General features: G+C 33.1%; 2 protein-coding genes across 2 annotated transcripts; one reads left to right on the forward strand and one right to left on the reverse strand.

The window, feature by feature from the left end:
• Window positions 1–4,639: 4,639 nt before the first annotated feature.
• Window positions 4,640–11,117, forward strand: LOC102597150 (uncharacterized). Its single transcript, XM_006360324.2, has 6 exons — window positions 4,640–5,387; window positions 6,100–6,278; window positions 8,138–8,196; window positions 8,315–8,443; window positions 9,771–9,906; window positions 10,529–11,117. The coding sequence occupies exons 1-6, from the start codon at window positions 4,868–4,870 to the stop codon at window positions 10,877–10,879; spliced, it is 1,374 nt and encodes a 457-aa protein (XP_006360386.1). The 5' UTR covers window positions 4,640–4,867; the 3' UTR covers window positions 10,880–11,117.
• A 3,969-nt stretch (window positions 11,118–15,086) lies between these two features.
• LOC102597480 (HMG-Y-related protein B-like) lies at window positions 15,087–16,669 on the reverse strand. Its single transcript, XM_006360325.2, has 2 exons — window positions 16,481–16,669; window positions 15,087–16,025 (listed from the first exon to the last, which is right to left on the reverse strand). The coding sequence occupies exons 1-2, from the start codon at window positions 16,520–16,522 to the stop codon at window positions 15,552–15,554; spliced, it is 516 nt and encodes a 171-aa protein (XP_006360387.1). The 5' UTR covers window positions 16,523–16,669; the 3' UTR covers window positions 15,087–15,551.
• Window positions 16,670–19,535: the final 2,866 nt, after the last annotated feature.

Below are 19,535 nucleotides of genomic sequence, written 5' to 3' on the forward strand. Positions count from 1 at the left end.
CAGAGTTAATATATACATTATTTTTGAGTTTTTGGCCAAAAACATCCTTCAATTATATCCCAAACTTAAGCTACATCCTTAAAGTATCATTCTTAGCAGAAAACATCCTTCAGTATTTAAAAGTGAGCAATTTTCATCATTCTGTCAGATATCGTCAAAAAAACTAAGGGATATCTTACAAAACATGATTATTTCACATGACTATCAACAAAAGTTTTCCTGCATAATTTCATTACCTTTTTCCTGCATAATTTCATTACTTGTTATAAGAAGTTCCTGAAAAAAATATTTAAAATCTTAGACATTATTGCTTACGGAAATAAAAAAATGTTTGGAAGGTGTGAGGGTACATGATCTGCTCTTTTTCTCATTTAGTAATAGTAAGTGATCAAATTATTGATTATGTCTCGCATTTGAGTTTCTTTCTACATTATTAGAAGCGGAAGTCTCCAACAAACGCCGCTTCTAGTATATTTGATTGAGAAGAAACATATTTCAACTAATAATATTTTTAATATCAAATTACATGAAAAATAAATGAAAAAACTTTCAAATTAAAAGATTTTGCATAATGCTAAACTCAATTACCAAAAAAGTTCACGATAATATTTTGGCGTATCTAAGAATAATAATTAGAAAGGAATGACTTGATTTTTGTGGGATCTGTTAGTTTTCTGATAAATTAAAATAGAAGGATGAAAATTGTCCACTTTTAAATACTTGAAGAATGTTTTATGCTAAGAATGATACTTTAAGAATATATTATAAGTTTGGGGTATAGTTTAAGGATGATTTTGGCCAAAAACTCTTATTTTTAACAAGTCAATCAAAATACCTTCTAAGATTTAAATCATTCAAATCGAAACCTTCATTAAATGCAAACAAACGAGGACTTAATGGATAGTGTACCATTAGTGTGCTACCATAGGTTGGATCCTTAAAAAAACATTGATGAATCTTACACAGATATAATGTTTTGAAAGATCATAGAAACATAAGCTAGAAGTGATTGCAATTTAGGGTGTATAGGTATTAATTATTGTCAGTGAAGAATTACAAAATAACAGAATTACAAGATTACAATTGAAAATAAAATGAAGAAATAAATATCTTCAGGCTGAGGCGCGGATATCTCGCTCTCTTTAAGGAGATTCAAGCCCACTGCAACAAATGTTTTTCACCGGTCTAGCAGTAGTCCTCTTGACTTGTCCCCTCCAGGATACAACAGTCTTCACAAAGTATAACTCAACAACTCTGGACAAGAGTTGAGTCCAAAGCTCCACAAAAAGAACACCTCCCTTCAACTAATAAGAATTCTCTTTTTGACAAACTTTATGCACTCTATATTTTCCTTGTATATTGTGTAGTACCAAACCAAATGAAGACCACCACTATTTATAGTAGAAGAAGTCTTCCTAGCAATGAATAGGAAGATAATGGGATAGTAAATAGTGAAGATAATGACCTTAGGAGTTACCTAGGTTACCATATATAATGGAGGAATAAAGAGCGAATAAGTAAATGATATGAAAAGCTAAAAGCCACCAATAGCTTAGACCTTAGATGCTGCACCAAAAGTTTGTAACATATGCACTTATTGTCAATGGAGTAATGCAATATAGTGATGTAGCAATCATGACATTTCGACGGTTGCAAACTGAAATGTCACTAAAGATTGGCAGCAGCGGCAACACTAAGCTTTAGCAAATTGTTAGGGTTTTGCCCCGATTTTCTTTTCTTATTGGAAGTTTATTTATTTCCTTAAAGAAAAGTCAAAGTATTACCATAAATACTTGAACTTTTTCTGAAAGGAAAATATAATTTTCTTCCATATTTGGTTTATTCTTTCATTAGAGGAATAGTTTGGAGATCTATAAATTGAAGATCCCTATTCTCATAGCATAACACAATAGAATCCACAATGTAGTCGTTTAGTGAGTTTTGTTTATGAGGAGATTTAATCTCTCAACAGTTATAATATTTTTCTTTTAAATTAGTTTTCATATTAATAATATTATGTTTTAGTATCGCTTTATTTGTCATCTAATTTATCACCGTCTTGATTGCAATTGTAAGCTTCCGCATGACGCCCTACCCTGATTTTCTTTTCTTATTTGAAGTTTATTTTTTTCCTTAAAGAAAAGTCAAAGTATTACCATAAATACTTGAACTTTTTCTGAAAGGAAAATATAATTTTCTTCCATATTTGGTTTATCCTTTCCTTAGAGGAATATTTTGGAGATCTATAAATTGAAGATCCCTATTCTCATAGCATAACACAATAGAATCCACAATGTAGTCGTTTAGTGAGTTTTGTTTATGAGGAGATTTAATCTCTCAACAGTTATAATATTTTTCTTTTAAATTAGTTTTCATATTAATAATATTATGTTTTAGTATCGCTTTATTTGTCATCTAATTTATCACCGTCTTGATTGCAATTGTAAGCTTCCGCATGACGCCCTAATCACCCTCATAACCCAACACAAATTAATATACAAAATATTAATATTAAAATGCAAACAACCTAACAATTATCAAATCATAAATTTTGAAGATTCCTTAAATAATCAAACTTAACTACGATAAATAACATATATATCTAATATAACCCCATATAAGTAGGTCTAAAGAAGTTGATTTCGATTAACTAATTTGATTAATTCTAAGCCTACTCTATACATTTTTCTAAACCTCTTAAGAATGGCATCTAATACTTGTATCACTAATTAAAACAGTAAGAATAGATCTGAACAAAATCATAAATATTCTTCTTCCTTTTTTCAAAGTCAAATGCTAAAACTATTCGACAAAATAATTCAAACAGAAACAGTTGTTGACCAGTTCATCACATGTAACGGAATACACTATAACAAAAATAACTTTTAGCAGTAACATATATACACATTTAATAAAGAGTATTAAAGTCTTTATTCACATTAATTAATTTTCACTGAAACTTTAGAGATATTTACAAGATTGCTAATTATCGTTAAAATACATATTTAACATCAATTAAACTATTGTCATTAATTATTACCGCTAAAAAAACTTTGCCTTCTGATGAGACCTTTAAGACGAGAACCAGAATCCTCTATGAACTATACACTTTATTTTTCCTACTTTTTCCTGTGTCCTCTGTCAAATCCACTTAAAATACTAATAAATCTTTCAATCCAGCTAATTCACCAACTTTCTCTTGAAAAATCCAGAACATAATTTTACTTTTTTATTTTTTTTCAAAAAAGACTTCAGACTATTAGTTTTATTGAGTTATCCTTATAATAATTGCAAATTGTTGTTGTGGAGTATTAATTGAAGTTGACCTAACACTATCGATTGATGTCAGTTTCTTGTGGGGGTTGAGTGCGTGCTGATCGTTGATTGTTTCCGTTACACACTAAAATAACAATTCAAAAAGAAAAAATATTGTTTTGAATATATATATATATTATATTTATTTGACGGAATAGTTATGTGTATATCAAATACATGCGTGTAATTTATTTCAGATATCTGGATGTACAGACTCTCTCTCTTGCTCGTGTTCCTCTCCTTCTTTATATATGTATATGAGTTTCACAATCTCATGTACCTATGTATTCAGTATCAATTTCATGTACGATGTATTCAATACCAATTTCATCCAATGTCTTTAATATCAATTTCATCCAGTCATTCGATATCAATTTTGTCAATGTATCATGTATCAAATATCCCCTGTATCATCACTACTATCATATATTCGATATTCAGTATCAAATATGTAATATATCTGTGCATAAATACATGTATTTTTTTATTCTAGTATCAAAGATGCCAAAAAGCCTAAATTAACCATGTGGTGGGAACATGTCTTCCGGGTCATTAAATAATTAAGATTAGTTCATTAAATAATCAAGATTAGGTCAGTGCATATCAGACAAAGGTAAATATTAAAAAAATGAACCTTTTAATGCTCATGTGAGGACAACCAAAACGATTAATTAATTAAATTAATTCTAACCCTACTATATATTTAAACCTCTTAACAAATATCATAAGGGTACCTACCTACATTATTTTAATTTGTTTTTTAATATTTCACTAATTAAAACAGTAAGACTAGATCTGAACAAAACGATAATATTGCTATTTTTTAATATTCGCGTAGTTTGACTTGACACGAAATTAAAGAAAAAACAAGACTTTTAAAACTTATAGTCTAAAATAAGTGATACATGTATGTTTGACTATGAATCATTTAATTAAGAGCAAAATGAACATTTTAAAATTAAATTATTACTAAAAATAGAGAAATATGTCATTCTTTTAAAAACTGACAAAAAAGGAAAGTGATTCACACTCCCTCCATTTAAAAAAGAATGACTTAATTTAACTTAACACAATTTTAAAAAAAAATAAAGAAAACTCTTTATAATCTTATATCCCTCTATTAAAGTTATATCAAATATATTAAAATGACCTCTAATTTTATTACCTTAAATAAACATAAAACATGGAAAAATTAAAATGAAAATATTACCCCAATTTTTTTATTTTTTTTTAACCTACTAAAAGAAATATGTCATTTTTTTTTTTAATAAGTATAAATTAGATAAATTGGGACGAAGAAAGTAGTTTATTCAACTAACCAAAACGATAATATTTAAGATGGGAAGGAGTGCTAATTCAAACGGAAACAATACAGTTCGTTTATAACCTTTAAACAATAATCAGAAATTTTCTTTTACTTTCTGTTTCATTTTCATTGTCAATATCTACTAAAATTTCTAATCAATTTTCTATTGGTGAACAATTTTAAGACCACTAATTTTATTGAGCCGCTATCGCACTATCACCACATTATTGAAGCTCAATTAACACAATGTCAGTTGCTTGCGGAATTGAGTGTGTATTGGTAGTTGGTTGTATCCGTTGGGCATGGAAGCGCTGCACCTACATCGGAAATAACGACAGTGCCACGTGGCCGGCAGCTACCTGTGAGGAATTCGAGCCAGTTCCCCGTCTCTGCCGTACAATTTTAGCTGTATACGAACCAAATCTCCATAAACCCAAATTCCCACCGCCGGGCGGGTACCGGTTAAACCCGGATTGGGTTGTAAAACGGGTCACGTATGAACAAACCTCCGGCCAGGCACCGCCGTATTTGATCTACTGTGATCACGAGCATCAGGAGATTGTGCTTGCTATTAGGGGCTTGAATTTACTGAGTGAAAGTGATTACAAAGTATTGTTGGATAATAAGTTGGGGAAACAGATGTTTGATGGTGGGTATGTACATCATGGGTTGTTGAAATCTGCTATTTGGGTTTTGAATAATGAGTCTGAAACTTTGAGTAAGCTTTGGATTGACAATGGAAGGAGCTACAAAATGATATTTGCAGGTAAAATTTCAACTTTGCACAAATTTATGATCATTTCAATTTTTTTTTAAAATCTATAAATTTATATTTTACCATTGAAAAAAAGGACCCATGATTCGATCTCATCAAGAGGTTTGACTTTAAAGTTCTAATCTTAGGCATTATATTTTTATTTTTTGAACCTCTTAACGGGAAATCCTAGATCCGCCACTAATCAAAGAATATCTAGTTATTACTATTGTAGATATATTAGACTAGTGAATTTTGTAAGATTATGTGTATTTGAAAGTTTGTAATAACATGTAACCAACCGCATATATTTATTTATAAAAGGAATATGGAGATGTGTGATTTATTAGTTCGGTGCGTTAGGATATTTCGATACCTTATTTGTGAACTATGATTTGCTTATTTGGTAAGATTGTATAAGAGTTGGAGAAATTTTGATAGTTTTCTCACATTATGGGGTTTTCATATTAATAAGAAAAAAATACAACTTAAGAAATTCAAATTGCATATCCAAACGAAATTTCAACTTCAAATCAGCATGATTTCAAATCGATATCCAAAAGAGGCCCTTAGATTAAGTTCTTCTAAATTTACACTAGTTCCAATCTCAATACAATTAGATTTTTGGATTTGAGTTGCATTTTAACCAGCCAAAACTTATTTAAACTTGAGTGATCGGGTGGATTACTAAGAAATGGTTGATTTTGCTGCCACTATTTCGCAGGGCATTCTTTGGGTTCTGGTGTGGCGTCGTTGCTAACAATAATTGTGGTGAATCATAAAGATAGGTTAGGCGGGGTTCCAAGGAATCTTGTTAGGTGTTATGCAGTTGCACCAGCAAGATGTATGTCACTCAACTTGGCTGTTAAGTATGCTGATGTAATACACTCAGTCATATTGCAGGTGAGTGTCAAAGCTAATTCAAAATTTTAAATCAATGGGTGCAGATGTAACATGAATTTGTATTTTTAAGAAAATATTTAGATTATATTTGTAATTTGAATAGAAAGACGCTATCTTTATATGTGGCATACACACATGGTAAGAATGCTTATGCAAAGCCAAAATCAGCTTATTTTCTTGCTCATCTTGGGCATAGTATGAATTAGCTCGCCTATCGTTGAATGGCCTTCATAGCCTTAAGGTGATCTATCCAAAGAGCGTACCCCATAAGGGATTCCACTAAAGTAGCACTTAATGAAGATGTTTTGTTTTAATGCATGGTCCTTTTGTAGCTTTCTCTGTGATTGAGAGATGGACTAGGATGGTGATAGAATAAGATAATGTACTGAATTGAGGATAAGCAGGCAGCAAATGTTACGTAGAGAACGAATATTAATGATTAGTGTATCTTTCCTTTGATTTACAACAAATTGAATATTGACTGTCCATGTCGTATGTTAGCGTTTGAGGAGCAAACTATAAACAAAAGGTATTCATATGATCATATCAAGGATGAGATGATTGAAACACCCTTTGGTTCACTGTAGTGGAACTAACCGGAATTTTCACCTTTCAAAGAGACAAAAATAAAGAGTAGCAAGAAGAAAAAATAAAATCGGAGATTGTGAGTGGTCAGAATGTGTATGCTATGCAATGAATTAGATGGCTTCTTTCCTTGGCGAGGTTTTACTGACCTACTTGTTTCTTTGTTTGTTTTTTTTGGTGATAAATGAACAGACAAAAGAGCGCTTCTGGTGAATTTACAATGCAATGACTTGGGTTGTTGTTGCATTTCTTTAGCAATATCCTCTTTCTTTTCCTTCCTTATTCCTCTTTTTTGACTGGGAGTTAACTAGCTTTGTGCTTCCTCCATGAACTGCTGATGGTAGTTGTAGTTGATTAGAGGATCTTATGCAGCGAAACAACTCTTCTATTGTGTTTCGCTTTCTCTGGCTGACCCCTGGTCCATTGTACTGAAGCGATTTTATAAAGAACAATTAGGCTTATATTCTATCCTCTCTATAATTCCTACTAACGAAGTGCTGCATTCGAGCAGTTCTTCGCCGTAATCCCTTTGATCCACACCCTAGATGAAAAAAGGGTATCCTGTGGAATTCCTACCAGCAGGCTTCCGTTTAGTCAAATTAAATTGTTTAAGTGTTGTCCTTTGTCTCATTGTTTATCTCGTAAACATTTGACTCCACTGCTAAAGCTAACGCCTGCTCCTCATCCTTCTCCTTTAGGATAGGATCCACCTTGGTCATTTTTGTGTACCACTCTCAGAGGATTGGTTGTCGTTCTCTTTATACAAAATATCTTGAAGGACCCAAAAAGATTTTTGGTGACGAAATTATCACATCATGCTCAGAATACAGGTTAATTCCGACTGTGCTGATAGCTTAGTTGCTAATGATAAATTTGTCACATTACGCTCAGAATACAGGTTAATTACGGATGAGCTAATGTCTTGCTCATTCTTGCAGCTACTGATTAGTTAAACTTTAAACCGTTCAGTGCAATTGTTGGGATATCTTGTTTCTTTGTTGTTTTTTTTTAATTTATGAGAAATCAGTTGGGATATATCACTAAAATATTTGTCCACAATAACGGGAATCTTTTCCACTGTTATTCTCTGATCATATTTGCAAACTTCAGAAGTTTCTTGTTTGCAGCTATTTATCTTGCTTGAATTCTTAAGACTAAAATTTTAGCCTTGAAATCACAAAAGGACCTGGATAGTGAATATAATTATGTGTGTTTGCTTTCTCTTTAGTTACCAATGTGAATTAACAATGGTACAATGATTTTTTCTTCTGCAGGATGATTTCCTGCCAAGAACAGACACACCACTTGAAGATATATTTAAATCCATCTTCTGGTTAGTACAATTCTTATACACTCTGTGTGTGCATAACAATGCCCTTGAGTTCTCTATGTTCTGCCTTTGAGTGATTGCTATAATTATCTCTTATATCAGGCATTAATGCTTTCAACAGTTTACCCTGCCTGATATTTTTGATATGCTTGAGAGATACCTTCATCCCTGAGGGCAGAAAACTCCGAGATCCAAGAAGACTTTATGCGCCTGGCCGAATGTATCATATTGTAGAAAGAAGATTTTGCAGGTAAACCACATTCAAATGAGTGATACTAGTTTGGCTTGTACTGTCAAACAGTCAAAGTAATGCAAACTAATGATTATATATAATAAAAGAAATCTCTGTCGAATAGTTTCACAGAGTTGCATAACTTTGCTTGTAGTCATTGTGTGCTTTAACTTTGTCTTCTTTACAAATTATAGGCTCCCTCAGTTCCGTGATGATGTTTCATTCTTTTTAAATATTCTGTTATCTTGATTCCGTGTTTAAGTTTCATAGCCTGGGTCATAGGTCTATTGAATTGGTGTTGGGTGGGGTCTGATCCTTGCCACTATCAACTAGTATGAGTCATTCCAAACATCTGGTGGCTATGATCTCCAAAATGAATTTTCTTATGGAAATTGTCATAGTGTCTTACTATTTATATAACTTCTTATACTCGATCATGAATTGGTCATGTGCTCTTAAACTGTGTTCGCACAACTATCAATCTCGCCATTATTCTTTGCCCTCATCTAGTTAGATGCTTGGATTAGGATATGCTTAGGTCCCTGATATATTGCAGATGTTATAGAGAACTTCCATATGAAATGCATCGTCATTTGTATATCCTATAGCATATTAAGTAGAAGATTGCAGAATAGGATCAATCTCACATAAAAAGATGAAGCCCACTATGAATACCACTACGAAACATTGGAAGTGCTGCATTCCTATATTTGGTTTGAAGATAAAGAAATTAAAGTATAATAGAGATGGTGGATTTTTGCGCAGAAAAGCAGTTTGTAGTAATTGTTTCAATTCTTTTTCATTGTCACCAATCAGCTTGCAGCATTAAGTCTTTTTGCTTTAGTTACCTTTAATTTAAACATAATAAATCTGATTATACTCTCCTGTTCTTCTCCCTAAAGTGCAACATGAGTTGGTTTCAAGTGGGGGCAATAAGAACCTTAAGCAGTAAGAATAGATTCTTGGTTCAGTTATCTCTCGTCCAGGATCTAGCTACCTAACAAATTTTCCTGCTTGTATGTTGTGTATTCACCATGTCTTCTGATTCTATTGTATATTCTCTTCACATAACTGTCAGCACAATATCCGAACATGCTTAGGCATGTACAATTGTTGTACACATGCTGCTATGGCAAAGTATATTCAAATTAGACCATGGTATTTCCCCACTGTTCCGGATTTCATTATCAGTAAATAAAAAAATGTTTCCCTAACAAGTAGAACTTTTTAATTCACCGACTTCTTGGATGTGATTGTAGCTCTAAATCTTCGCTTCATTTTTGTTATGATATTTCGACAACGGTGAAGCTTGAGTACTCCTGGTGTGTAATTTTGTTCTTGACAGATGTGGGAGGTACCCTCCAGATGTTAGAACTGCAATCCCCGTTGACGGAAGATTTGAACAGATTGTGTTGTCATGCAACTCTCTATACGATCATGGGATCATTTCGATAGAAAAAGAATCTGAAAAGGCATTTGCAGTAAGTAGCATCAATATTCCTTGAACTTTGAAAAGAAAACTGTAGTTGGTCATCTATGATTACATTCTAGGATGGAATATGTAAGGAATAAATGTCTTGACTTTATCGCACTAAAATTCCAATGACAAAAGCATGAACCTAGTCATTTTGTCATTAGTAAGAGGGTGACTGTCTTCGTAAAAAAAAAAAGAACTAAATATATGTGCCTTTGGGAACTAGTAACTACTCCAAGGATTTCCTTTGTAAGAAGGTGTAGCTTTTTGCATCAAAGTGTAACTTTTGCGACCTATAAAAGCTTCCGGCTTTTCTCTTAATTCCCTAAACAAAGTGTAACCATTGTCTTTCATTGTTAAGTCTAGAAATACGCTATTACTCACCATCTGGATTACATGCGGCATATAGTGGTACTAGAATGTCCGTTTTCCATTAAAATATTCAATTTTAAGATCCCCGAAGAGCATAGCAGCAGAACCAGCATATATCTGCATGTGTGCAAGTCATTATCATTTTCTTTTAGTGGTTACATCAACTGTGCCTCAATCCCAAATCGGTTGGGGTAGGCTAAATGAATCCTCTTGTGTTGAAAAGACTTTGATCTTGTTGAGGAAATACGTCCATGCAGAGACTTAAAGAGGCTAGTGCGGAGACCACCACTTCTCCCCCTAAAGTGCAGAGAATTGAAAGACTGAAGACATTAGAAAAAGAGCACAAGGATGCAATCGAAAGAGCCGTCAGTTTAAATATACCACACGCTGTGGGTGTAGGGGAAGAGGAATCCTCAACACAAAAAGAGGAAGAACCCATGGAGGATATAACTTTTGAGGCATCTCAAAAACACGATGAAGATGCATCCACAAGCGAAGCCCAGGGAAGTGATGGAAGAACTAACTGGCATAAAGTAGTTGAAAAGCTTTTCATTAGAGACGAATCTGGGAAATTACGATTAAAAAGAGAATCAACTGGTCCCGAGTAGCAATTCTGTTCCAAGGTGCTTTTTCTCTCTTTTGTGTATGATTGTTGTATGATTGAGAAAAGCATTAGTCATGTTCCAACAACTTATAATTCTTTTGTATCCTTATAGCCCTGTAAAAATTCTTCTTTTTGTACGCGAGCCACCGTTGATGTACAATATGCAGCCCGATCATAAGTACGGTTGCAAATATTCTTTGTGCTATAGTTCCCTGTAGAATCATGTTCATTTGGTTTTCTGATGCTATCCTCTCAATTTGTTGTCCCTTAACATTGTAAGTTTTTTCCTGCCACATTGTTGACTGTTTTTTCTGGGATGAGTAATTCTTGATCATCCAATTATGATGGATGGCTAAGTTTAAACAAGTTAGCCTCTTCGATGCCATGGAAATGTGCTATTTCTCTAGAAGATGAAATATCGGTCCTTGTCCATATATTTGAATTCATTGTTCCTATTCCTTGCCTAAGTACACTGTAATGGTTCAGGTTTCCAACCAAATATGTTGAAACAGTAGTAATATTTCTCGTTAATACGCATGTTTTCCTATTAGAATACCAGACTAGTGATGAAGAAAGTCAGACAAGTAAACGATGTCATTAGAGGCTTTCAATTCAGTTTGAGGAGTTAGTGAACTTTTTAAGCATTTCTTTTTATGTAGTCCAATGATTTAGAGCTTTATCTGATTCGTATAAAAATTCCTTTTCGGGCTCCCAATTTAGACGTGAAAACCCATTCTGCACCTCACCATCAGAGGTCACTGCAAAGTTCCCCAGGTTACTCAAAGCCATATTCCAACGGAATTAATTTACTGTTAATGCCAACTCGCTATCGCCCTGTCTATCTCAATGATAGATCTTTGATTCAGGAGGAAGAGCTGGCAATAGACACAAAAGTATCCATCCATTTTGGCTCTGTATTTGTTTGAATAAAATGACTAAGACCAATTGGTCAAACAAAGATGAAAGTCGGACATAATAATCCTGCGTGTGGAAGAGCTCTCGCTCCACGATTCAGGTATGTTTGCGGTTAAGATACTCAAATTAGAAATGCATTTTTCGTCAATGTGATTGAGTTATGTATTTTCTCTTCCAGCTATGTGATGCTGCTCTAGCCTCTAGATCAAAATTCAAGGTGTGTCCTGTCTTGAAACAATATCTAGCCATGTTATGCTTCTTACGTTTGACGGATATTTGATTGTATATTCATCTGTCTTAGCAATCGTGTGAGAGTTATGACATTAGAACTCGACATTGCTACAGAGAAGCCAATCGAGTTGTTGACAAGTTGGCATCTCTTAGTCACAACCAAGAAGAGCTCTGTATATATAGTAATACTTATGGAGCTCTACTTGGACAGATTAGAGGCCTGTTAAATACCGATAGCATCCTTACGTATGAACCACCTTGAATTTTCAGCTTTAATAGTCTCTTTGTATTTAGTTTTTTAGCTTTTAAAACTGTTAGCCAAGTTACCCTTCGGGTGACCCAATGGTTTGGGATTAAGACTTCCATGTTGGAAGTCTCAAGAAACCCCTTGCCAACGAAAGCAAGGGGTTTGCCTTTTGGGTCGAGCTCATCGCACCGGGCTTGCCTAGTGCGGGTTACCTCTCCTATGTGGTTTGCGAGCTATTGCATAGCAGCGGGGGTTTTATTTCCCTTGTCATCAAAAAAACTGTTAGCCAAGTTCAATCCTTGGGGTAAAAGGTCAAAGCATATCCCCTCTTTTACAAGTGTATTTTCAAGTGGCTGTAAAATCGTGACTAGTTAGGAGTAATAAAAAAAAATAAGTAGGCATAATATTGACTCCTTAACTTGGCCTTAACTAGCCACGGAACACCCAACTTTGAAAATGTGCAACTAAACACCTTAACTTTATTAAGTTGGCCCGTGAACACCCCAACTTTGAGAATGCACATCTAGAATCCACCCCTTTAAACGTGTCTAGATGTGCATTTCAAAATTAAGATGTTCGTGAGACACACTTATGTCAAGTTGAAGTGGCTAGATGGTCAAATGAAAATTGGGGTATTTAGTTGCCGGTTGAGGTCAAGTTAAAGTGTCTATCTTTGTATCATGCCAAAAAAAAGGAAAGATTTTTGCATAAGACTGCCATCATTCACGTACCACTTACATATGTTATTGTAGGAGGTCACTAATAATATGTATCATCCTTCTTTGAAATGTTGGGCTTTCTTTTTCTCTTTTTTTGACTAGTACTAGTTTAATTTCCCCCTGAACCATGTTCTCCTTGTTGAATTTATGATTTCCAGAGAAAGTAACGAGTACTTTTTTTGGTTTCTCATTCGGTGTCTGATATTTACATTGGAGTCCGACTAAATTCGATTCACGCCAGATTGAGGGGTAAAGCGCTCCCTAACAAAAGTGACTTCATAGGGACTCGAATCCGAGACTTTTGATTAAGAATGAAAAAGTGTTTATCACTCCACCATAAGTAAATACTTGCTTTTGAACAAGCAAATGGCAATGGTGAAACAATGATGCATATGCTTTGTGGTCCCTAGAGTCAAATAAATATGACAACCATGGCAAAGATTCTAAAGAAAATGTACTAAGATGAGACTTTAATGATGGACCATCATGTTGTCCAGCATCTTTCTGTTTAAAAGATATTTCAAAAAACATAAAAATGAAAAACTAGGGGGTGGTCCTGGTGCTTAACATGTGCCAATTTTCTAACTTTACAGCAACCCTTATCTATATTTATTGAATTTGTTATTTGTATTCAATGTCTACTGTTGCTACTGTCTTTAAAAACTATACTTGATAAGGTAGGCCATTAGCCAATTTAAGACCATTTGTACTATTAGGAATAGTACTGTTGGTGGATTCAAATATAGCAAAAGTAAATATGGCGCTTCTATGAAAATTTAAGAAAGCTGAGTTTGGAGTTTTTGTAAACAATATAGGGTCGTTTAGTAGATGGATAGAGTTATGCACGTATTCGTTATGCGCATATAAGTACCATGTGATTGATTGCATTCATAGGTTTATTTGAAAATTTACTATGTGTCACTCACATTATTCAAGTATTTAGGGCTATTTTAACTCACACCTTCTATTTACGTTTGTTTTCGCTATGAGTAAAGGTAGTAAATTGGCTTGTTCCATGATATCGCTCCGTTGTGTTGTTCTTTCTCTCTTCATGGGCTGCAACATAAGAGACTCTTTGAATCTATGTACTCGTCCCACGGAATAATATGTTCTTAGACTAAGGCCTCATTTGTTTGATTAGGATGCCTAAATTTGAATATACATTGAAATATTAAGATGTTGTATTGAAATCAAAATTATTATGACAGTTTGTTTTCTCTAAACGTATAAAATTTGTCTTTATTTTATATACATAAAATCCAATTGAGGATGACTATTTGTAATGATGGCTAACAATCATAGTTAGCGACGATGGTTGATGGTGGTAGCTAATAATTGTGTTGATGACAATAATAGTCAATAATGGTGATTGCCGATATATACTGATAGCTAATAGTGATTATAAGTGGTGTTGGTGGCTCTCTTTTGTGATAATGAATGATTAGTATTGATAACAACTGATTATGGTGATGGACAGCGATTGTACTTATAGTTGAGTATATTGGTTGTGGCTAGCAGTGACAACTAACTTTTAGTAATGTAACATTATCCATTTTAGAATAAGCTTTATAATTCCTATAAAAACTTCACATTGTTAAGTGTGTTCCTACCCTATATATAGATTATTTTTCTTATTAACATTTGATATTATACTTTATTCGCACACCCAACAACCACTTAAAAAATTCTAAACAATATATGCTTCATTCCACCAACAACAATTAGACCCTTCTATTCACTCCAGACACATAAGAAGATTCCAACACTCTGCTACTCCCACCAGGAGTCATCAAAGGACTTGTCATAATAGATCAAGATTCCAACCCCAAGTGGGACCTTTTTTATGACAAAGACATGATTATAAAACATTTTTCAATGGATAAGAGATAATGTCTTCAAACCCAGACAATCTAGTTCGTACATATGATGTTTTTTGTCCCAACAAAAACATGTTATCCAAGAATGTATTCTTTTTTCTTCTTTTTTTCAACTTGAGCTTCATCACTTTAGTAGTCACCATCAAGAACCAACTCCATAAAAAAGTTTCAATTGTAAATTTGCCCATCAAACCTTGAATTTCATATTAGTAAAGAGACGAGTAACAAAAAGATGCATCAACATAGTGAAAAGTGCAACAATTACACAGTGAATCTTGAAACAAAGAGTTAACACAAGTACACAATCCCCTAACAACTTATAACCACATCTACTAGAACTAATAGGGGCATTAAGCAAGAAAACAAAACTAATAAAAAGACCAGTGCACTAAGCTAACACTATGTGCGGGGTTCAGAAAAGAACCGGACCACAACAATTAGTCTATTGCACACTGTAAACCATGACCTCCTAGTCCCATAACGACAACTCTAACTGAGACCACAATTAGTCTATTCTACGCAGTCTTAGCTTTGAAACCATGACCCCCTAGTCGCACTAGGGCAACTCAAACTGAAACTATTACATAAGATAATACTACTAATACCTAAAAAGAGGGGGGAAACAAGACAACTAAGTCATTAGAGTCATCACCATCAGCAAGAGTCCAATAACAAGCCTTAAAGTTTTCAGCTTTCCTCAACATCATCATCATCATCATGAGCAGGCTGTGGCCTAACTTTCCTAGGCCTACCCCTAGGCCTCCCAGTAGTAGAACCAAGATCTGTTGAATTGGGACCTCCAGGAACAGGTGCTGGCTTTGGCTTCTTGGAAGTAGGTGGTGCATTAGGGTCTTTTCTTGGGCGCCCTCTTGGCTTTGGTGGTGCAGATTCAACAGATTCAACAGCACCAGGAGGCAATGGAGCTTTGGGTTTTGGTGGCCTACCACGACCCCTCTTTGCTGGAACATCTGGACCAGGTTTCATGTAATTGTTCTTGAGGAAAACCAGGTTTCCATTTTGCTTCATGTTGTCCAAATGTAAAGGCAGCATCTTTGAAAGATCCTCATTCAGATCTCCATACTTTGTTTCAATGTACTTAGTTATTGATGACTTGTTTGCACCCCCTTCTTGATTTAGTTCATCAAGGGCTTCATAAATCATCTGTTAAAACAACCAAAACTTCATTTTTCAAGAAACAAACATATGCAGATCTGTTAACAAACAAACAAAAGCATTCTTGATTATCATTTGTTCTCTTTTTCAACAAAAACAACTAGGGAATTGGGAAAAAAACCAAAAATTCATTTGGGGTTCTAACAGTTACAAAACCTCAAACTTTACAACCACTAATCCCTGAAAAAAAGGCAAAAAGCTAGAATCTTTTTTGTGTTTATGTTACAATGAGGTCAAAGAAAAAAAGGGTTCTTGCATGTATCTTCAAAGATTGCATTTTTCATCTAGAATTAAGTAAAAAAACACTGATATATGAGTAAAAAGATCAAATCTTTCTTTTTTTTTAACATAAAGAACCTTAAAAGATGATTTTGAGCTCAAAATGTTAACAATTAGATGCTTTAAAAAAGAGGAAATTTGAAATCTTGAAATCTAGTTTTTACCTCAGGGTATGAAGGGAACTGGTTGAAGCTTTGAGTAGCCATGTAGAGAGAGAGTAGAGAGAGAGAGAGAGAGAGAGAGTTCTAGAGATGTCCCTACAAGAAAGAAAGAGTGTCAGCTTCAAAAGCACAGTTGAAAAATTACTACCAAGTACTCATAACTTGGGAATTAAGAACAAAGAATATTTGGGAAAAAAGAGAGTATATTCATAGTAGATGAGTGGCTTAAGATTGAAGATAGGAAAATAATCAAACGGTTGAAAATGTTTCTTACATTGTGTTACAAGGATATATGACGTGTCTTTTCTTTTGTCTTTTTTGTGAGTCAAGAAGATAACAATGGACTATTATTACCTAATGAAATTATAAGCCCACCTATGAGAAAAAGATATGTAAAGCCCATATAGTAGTGGGCAAACATAATAGCATGGGGTCATTGACACTTATGCCCTTATTTTAGAGCTAGGTATGTGTGAATAAAACTTTAACAAACATGGTCACATGTATATATAAGGTATATATGATGTATAAAAGTTATATATATATATATATTTATATACACTATTTATAATATATATATATACACGTTGTTTAGTATTTTTTTCATAATTAAAAGTCTCCATTGATCATTGAAGTGTAAAAGCTTACAAATATGAATTTGTCATCTCAAACTTTGAATGTGCTCATTAAAATGAGACTAACAATCTAGTCCTATGTAACAATGGTAACAATGGGTGGAAGTAGGGTTGTCAAAAATGAATCCAAACATAGGTAATCCGTCCAATCCGTCCAGAATTTTAAGGGTTGAGCTCAAGATAATTTGAATTGAATTCAATCTCAACTCATTCAAGCCTAACCCATTTTAAGAGAATTCTCAATTCAATCTCCAATTTCAACCCGTTTTAAAACTCTTTACTAAGATATGTAAATAATATGTTCTTATATTAAAGGTATGAATTATTATCTATTTAACATCTTTTAGGATTTATCTATCAATTTGTTACTTTTTTTTATAAAAAAAAATCTTGAGCTGAAATTTAAATTGTGATTATAAAAGTTAATTATCACTATATTAAAATTATTGAGATTAATTGGGTCAAATTGACCCACCCGTTTTTTAGCCCATTTGAGCCCAAAGTAAACTTGGGCGGGTCAAGACCCAACTCAATTTCTATTTCAACCCATTTTAATATCTCAAACTTCAACTCAACCAGCCCATTTGGCACCCCTAGGTGGAAGGATCATATATATATGATATTGACAAGTTTTGCTTGTTTAATCTTAAATGTTGGTAATTAAGCTCCATTTGTTCATATTGACCAGACAAGACAAGACAAGTTATGTTATTGGGAAGTTCATAGAAGAGATTGAAAGTCTTGGCTCAAATAACTCCACGACTTAGCCATATCAAAACCTTTGTCCAAAAATCATAGTCTCAGCTTCTGCAATATAATGTTGCTAGTTCCAGCTCCTAGGGATATAATGTAGACAAAGCATGAAGTTTCCCTCTTTATTTATCTTTGATGATCTTCAAAAACTACCCATCTACGCAGCTACCATTGCTATTGAGCATGAATTCAAGTCGTAGTATATTGTACAAAATTCATACATTTTTTTTGTTAATAATTGAGTTTTGTTTTGGTAAATCGTGAAAAGATGACAACCAATTTAACTTGTAAAGAGCACTCCAAGGAATCATAAAATAAGCATTATCGGGTAACCATCCGTTAATTCAAACATCATTTCTTGTCTACCCAAAACTCTTAGGGCTCGTTTGGTGTGAGGGATTAGAAATAATAGTGATGGGATAAGGAAATAGTGATGGGATAAAAAAAAAATTATGTTGTTTGGTTGGCAAGTCCGGGATAACTTATCCCGGGATTAATAATTAGTACCGGGATAAGTTATCCCTCCCCATGGGTGGTATAGTAATCCCGGGATAACTTATCCCGAGATAAAATAGGTAAATGACAAATATGTCCCTTTAAATCCTTTTTATACATCATTTTTTACATTTATGTATATTTACATTTTTTTTAATACCATGTATAATAATATTTACTACTCCTTATTTTTATGATAATTATACATATTTTTCTATTAAAAAATTATACTATATAAATATAATTTTTATTTATGAATTTATTTGACTAATTCTTATGTTTATTTTATTTTGATTTCTCATAAATTTTCTTCTCTTTAATAAACTTAAGAGGGAAGTTCTATTTTTAAGCTAAATAAGAAAAAAGTTATATTTTTAAATACACATGGTACTTATCATGGGAATACATAAAAAAATATATTTAAGTTAAATAAAATAAAAGTTTTATTTTAAAAAATGAATAACTAAAGCTCACAAAGAAATATTTAAAAAGTTTAAATAAAGTGAAGGGTAATTTTGTAAACAAACAACTTGTTCTTAAAATTTATCAATATATATTATTTTGAATATAACAAACCAAATACTCAATAAGAAATAATCCCAAGACAACTTATCCCATCATAACTAATCCCAACATAACTTATCCCATCATAACTCATATTCAAACCAAACGACCCCTAAGTGTTAGAGGGTGTTTGGATAGACTTAAAAGTTAGTCAAGCCTATTTTAAGTCAGCTTTTGACTTTTGAGAGTGTTTGGCAAATATAAAAAATAACTTAAGATAAGTAACAATGACTTAAAATAAGTTAGGAAGTGTTTGGCAAGATAAAAAATGACTTAAAATGAGTTAAAACTTGTTGGGATATATACTATTAACCATATGTTAAGAAATAATATTTATTATAGAATAAATATTTGCTCAATTTTAAATAGATCATATATTCGTTTATGGTGTTTGTTTACTTATATAGTACGTTTATGGTGCTTGTTTACTTATATAGTAGATGATTTAGTGTGTAGAGTTTTGGCTTATACACAGAGGATTAAATCATCGGTTTTTATAAGTATAAAGTTTAGAGAATATGTTCTTAAAACATATTCTCTAAACTATTAAATGTACTTATATTCTTAATCCTGATATAACTATTATGATCTGTATCTATTAATTATCGTTT

The sequence above is a fragment of the Solanum tuberosum genome, unplaced genomic scaffold, assembly GCF_000226075.1.
Source record: "Solanum tuberosum cultivar DM 1-3 516 R44 unplaced genomic scaffold, SolTub_3.0 scf00323, whole genome shotgun sequence".
NCBI lineage: Eukaryota > Viridiplantae > Streptophyta > Magnoliopsida > Solanales > Solanaceae > Solanum > Solanum tuberosum.

Bases quoted from the DNA above. Each gene is read 5' to 3' on its own strand.
- LOC102597150 (XM_006360324.2), top strand. From the start codon at position 4,868: ATGTCAGTTGCTTGCGGAATTGAGTGTGTATTGGTAGTTGGTTGTATC. The intron at 8,197-8,314 runs GTTAGTACAATT...TGCTTTCAACAG, and splicing joins ATATTTAAATCCATCTTCTG to TTTACCCTGCCTGATATTTT. The intron at 9,907-10,528 runs GTAAGTAGCATC...ACGTCCATGCAG, and splicing joins AATCTGAAAAGGCATTTGCA to AGACTTAAAGAGGCTAGTGC.
- LOC102597480 (XM_006360325.2), bottom strand. From the start codon at position 16,522: ATGGCTACTCAAAGCTTCAACCAGTTCCCTTCATACCCTGAG. The intron at 16,026-16,480 runs GTAAAAACTAGA...TTGTTTTAACAG, and splicing joins AGTTCCCTTCATACCCTGAG to ATGATTTATGAAGCCCTTGA.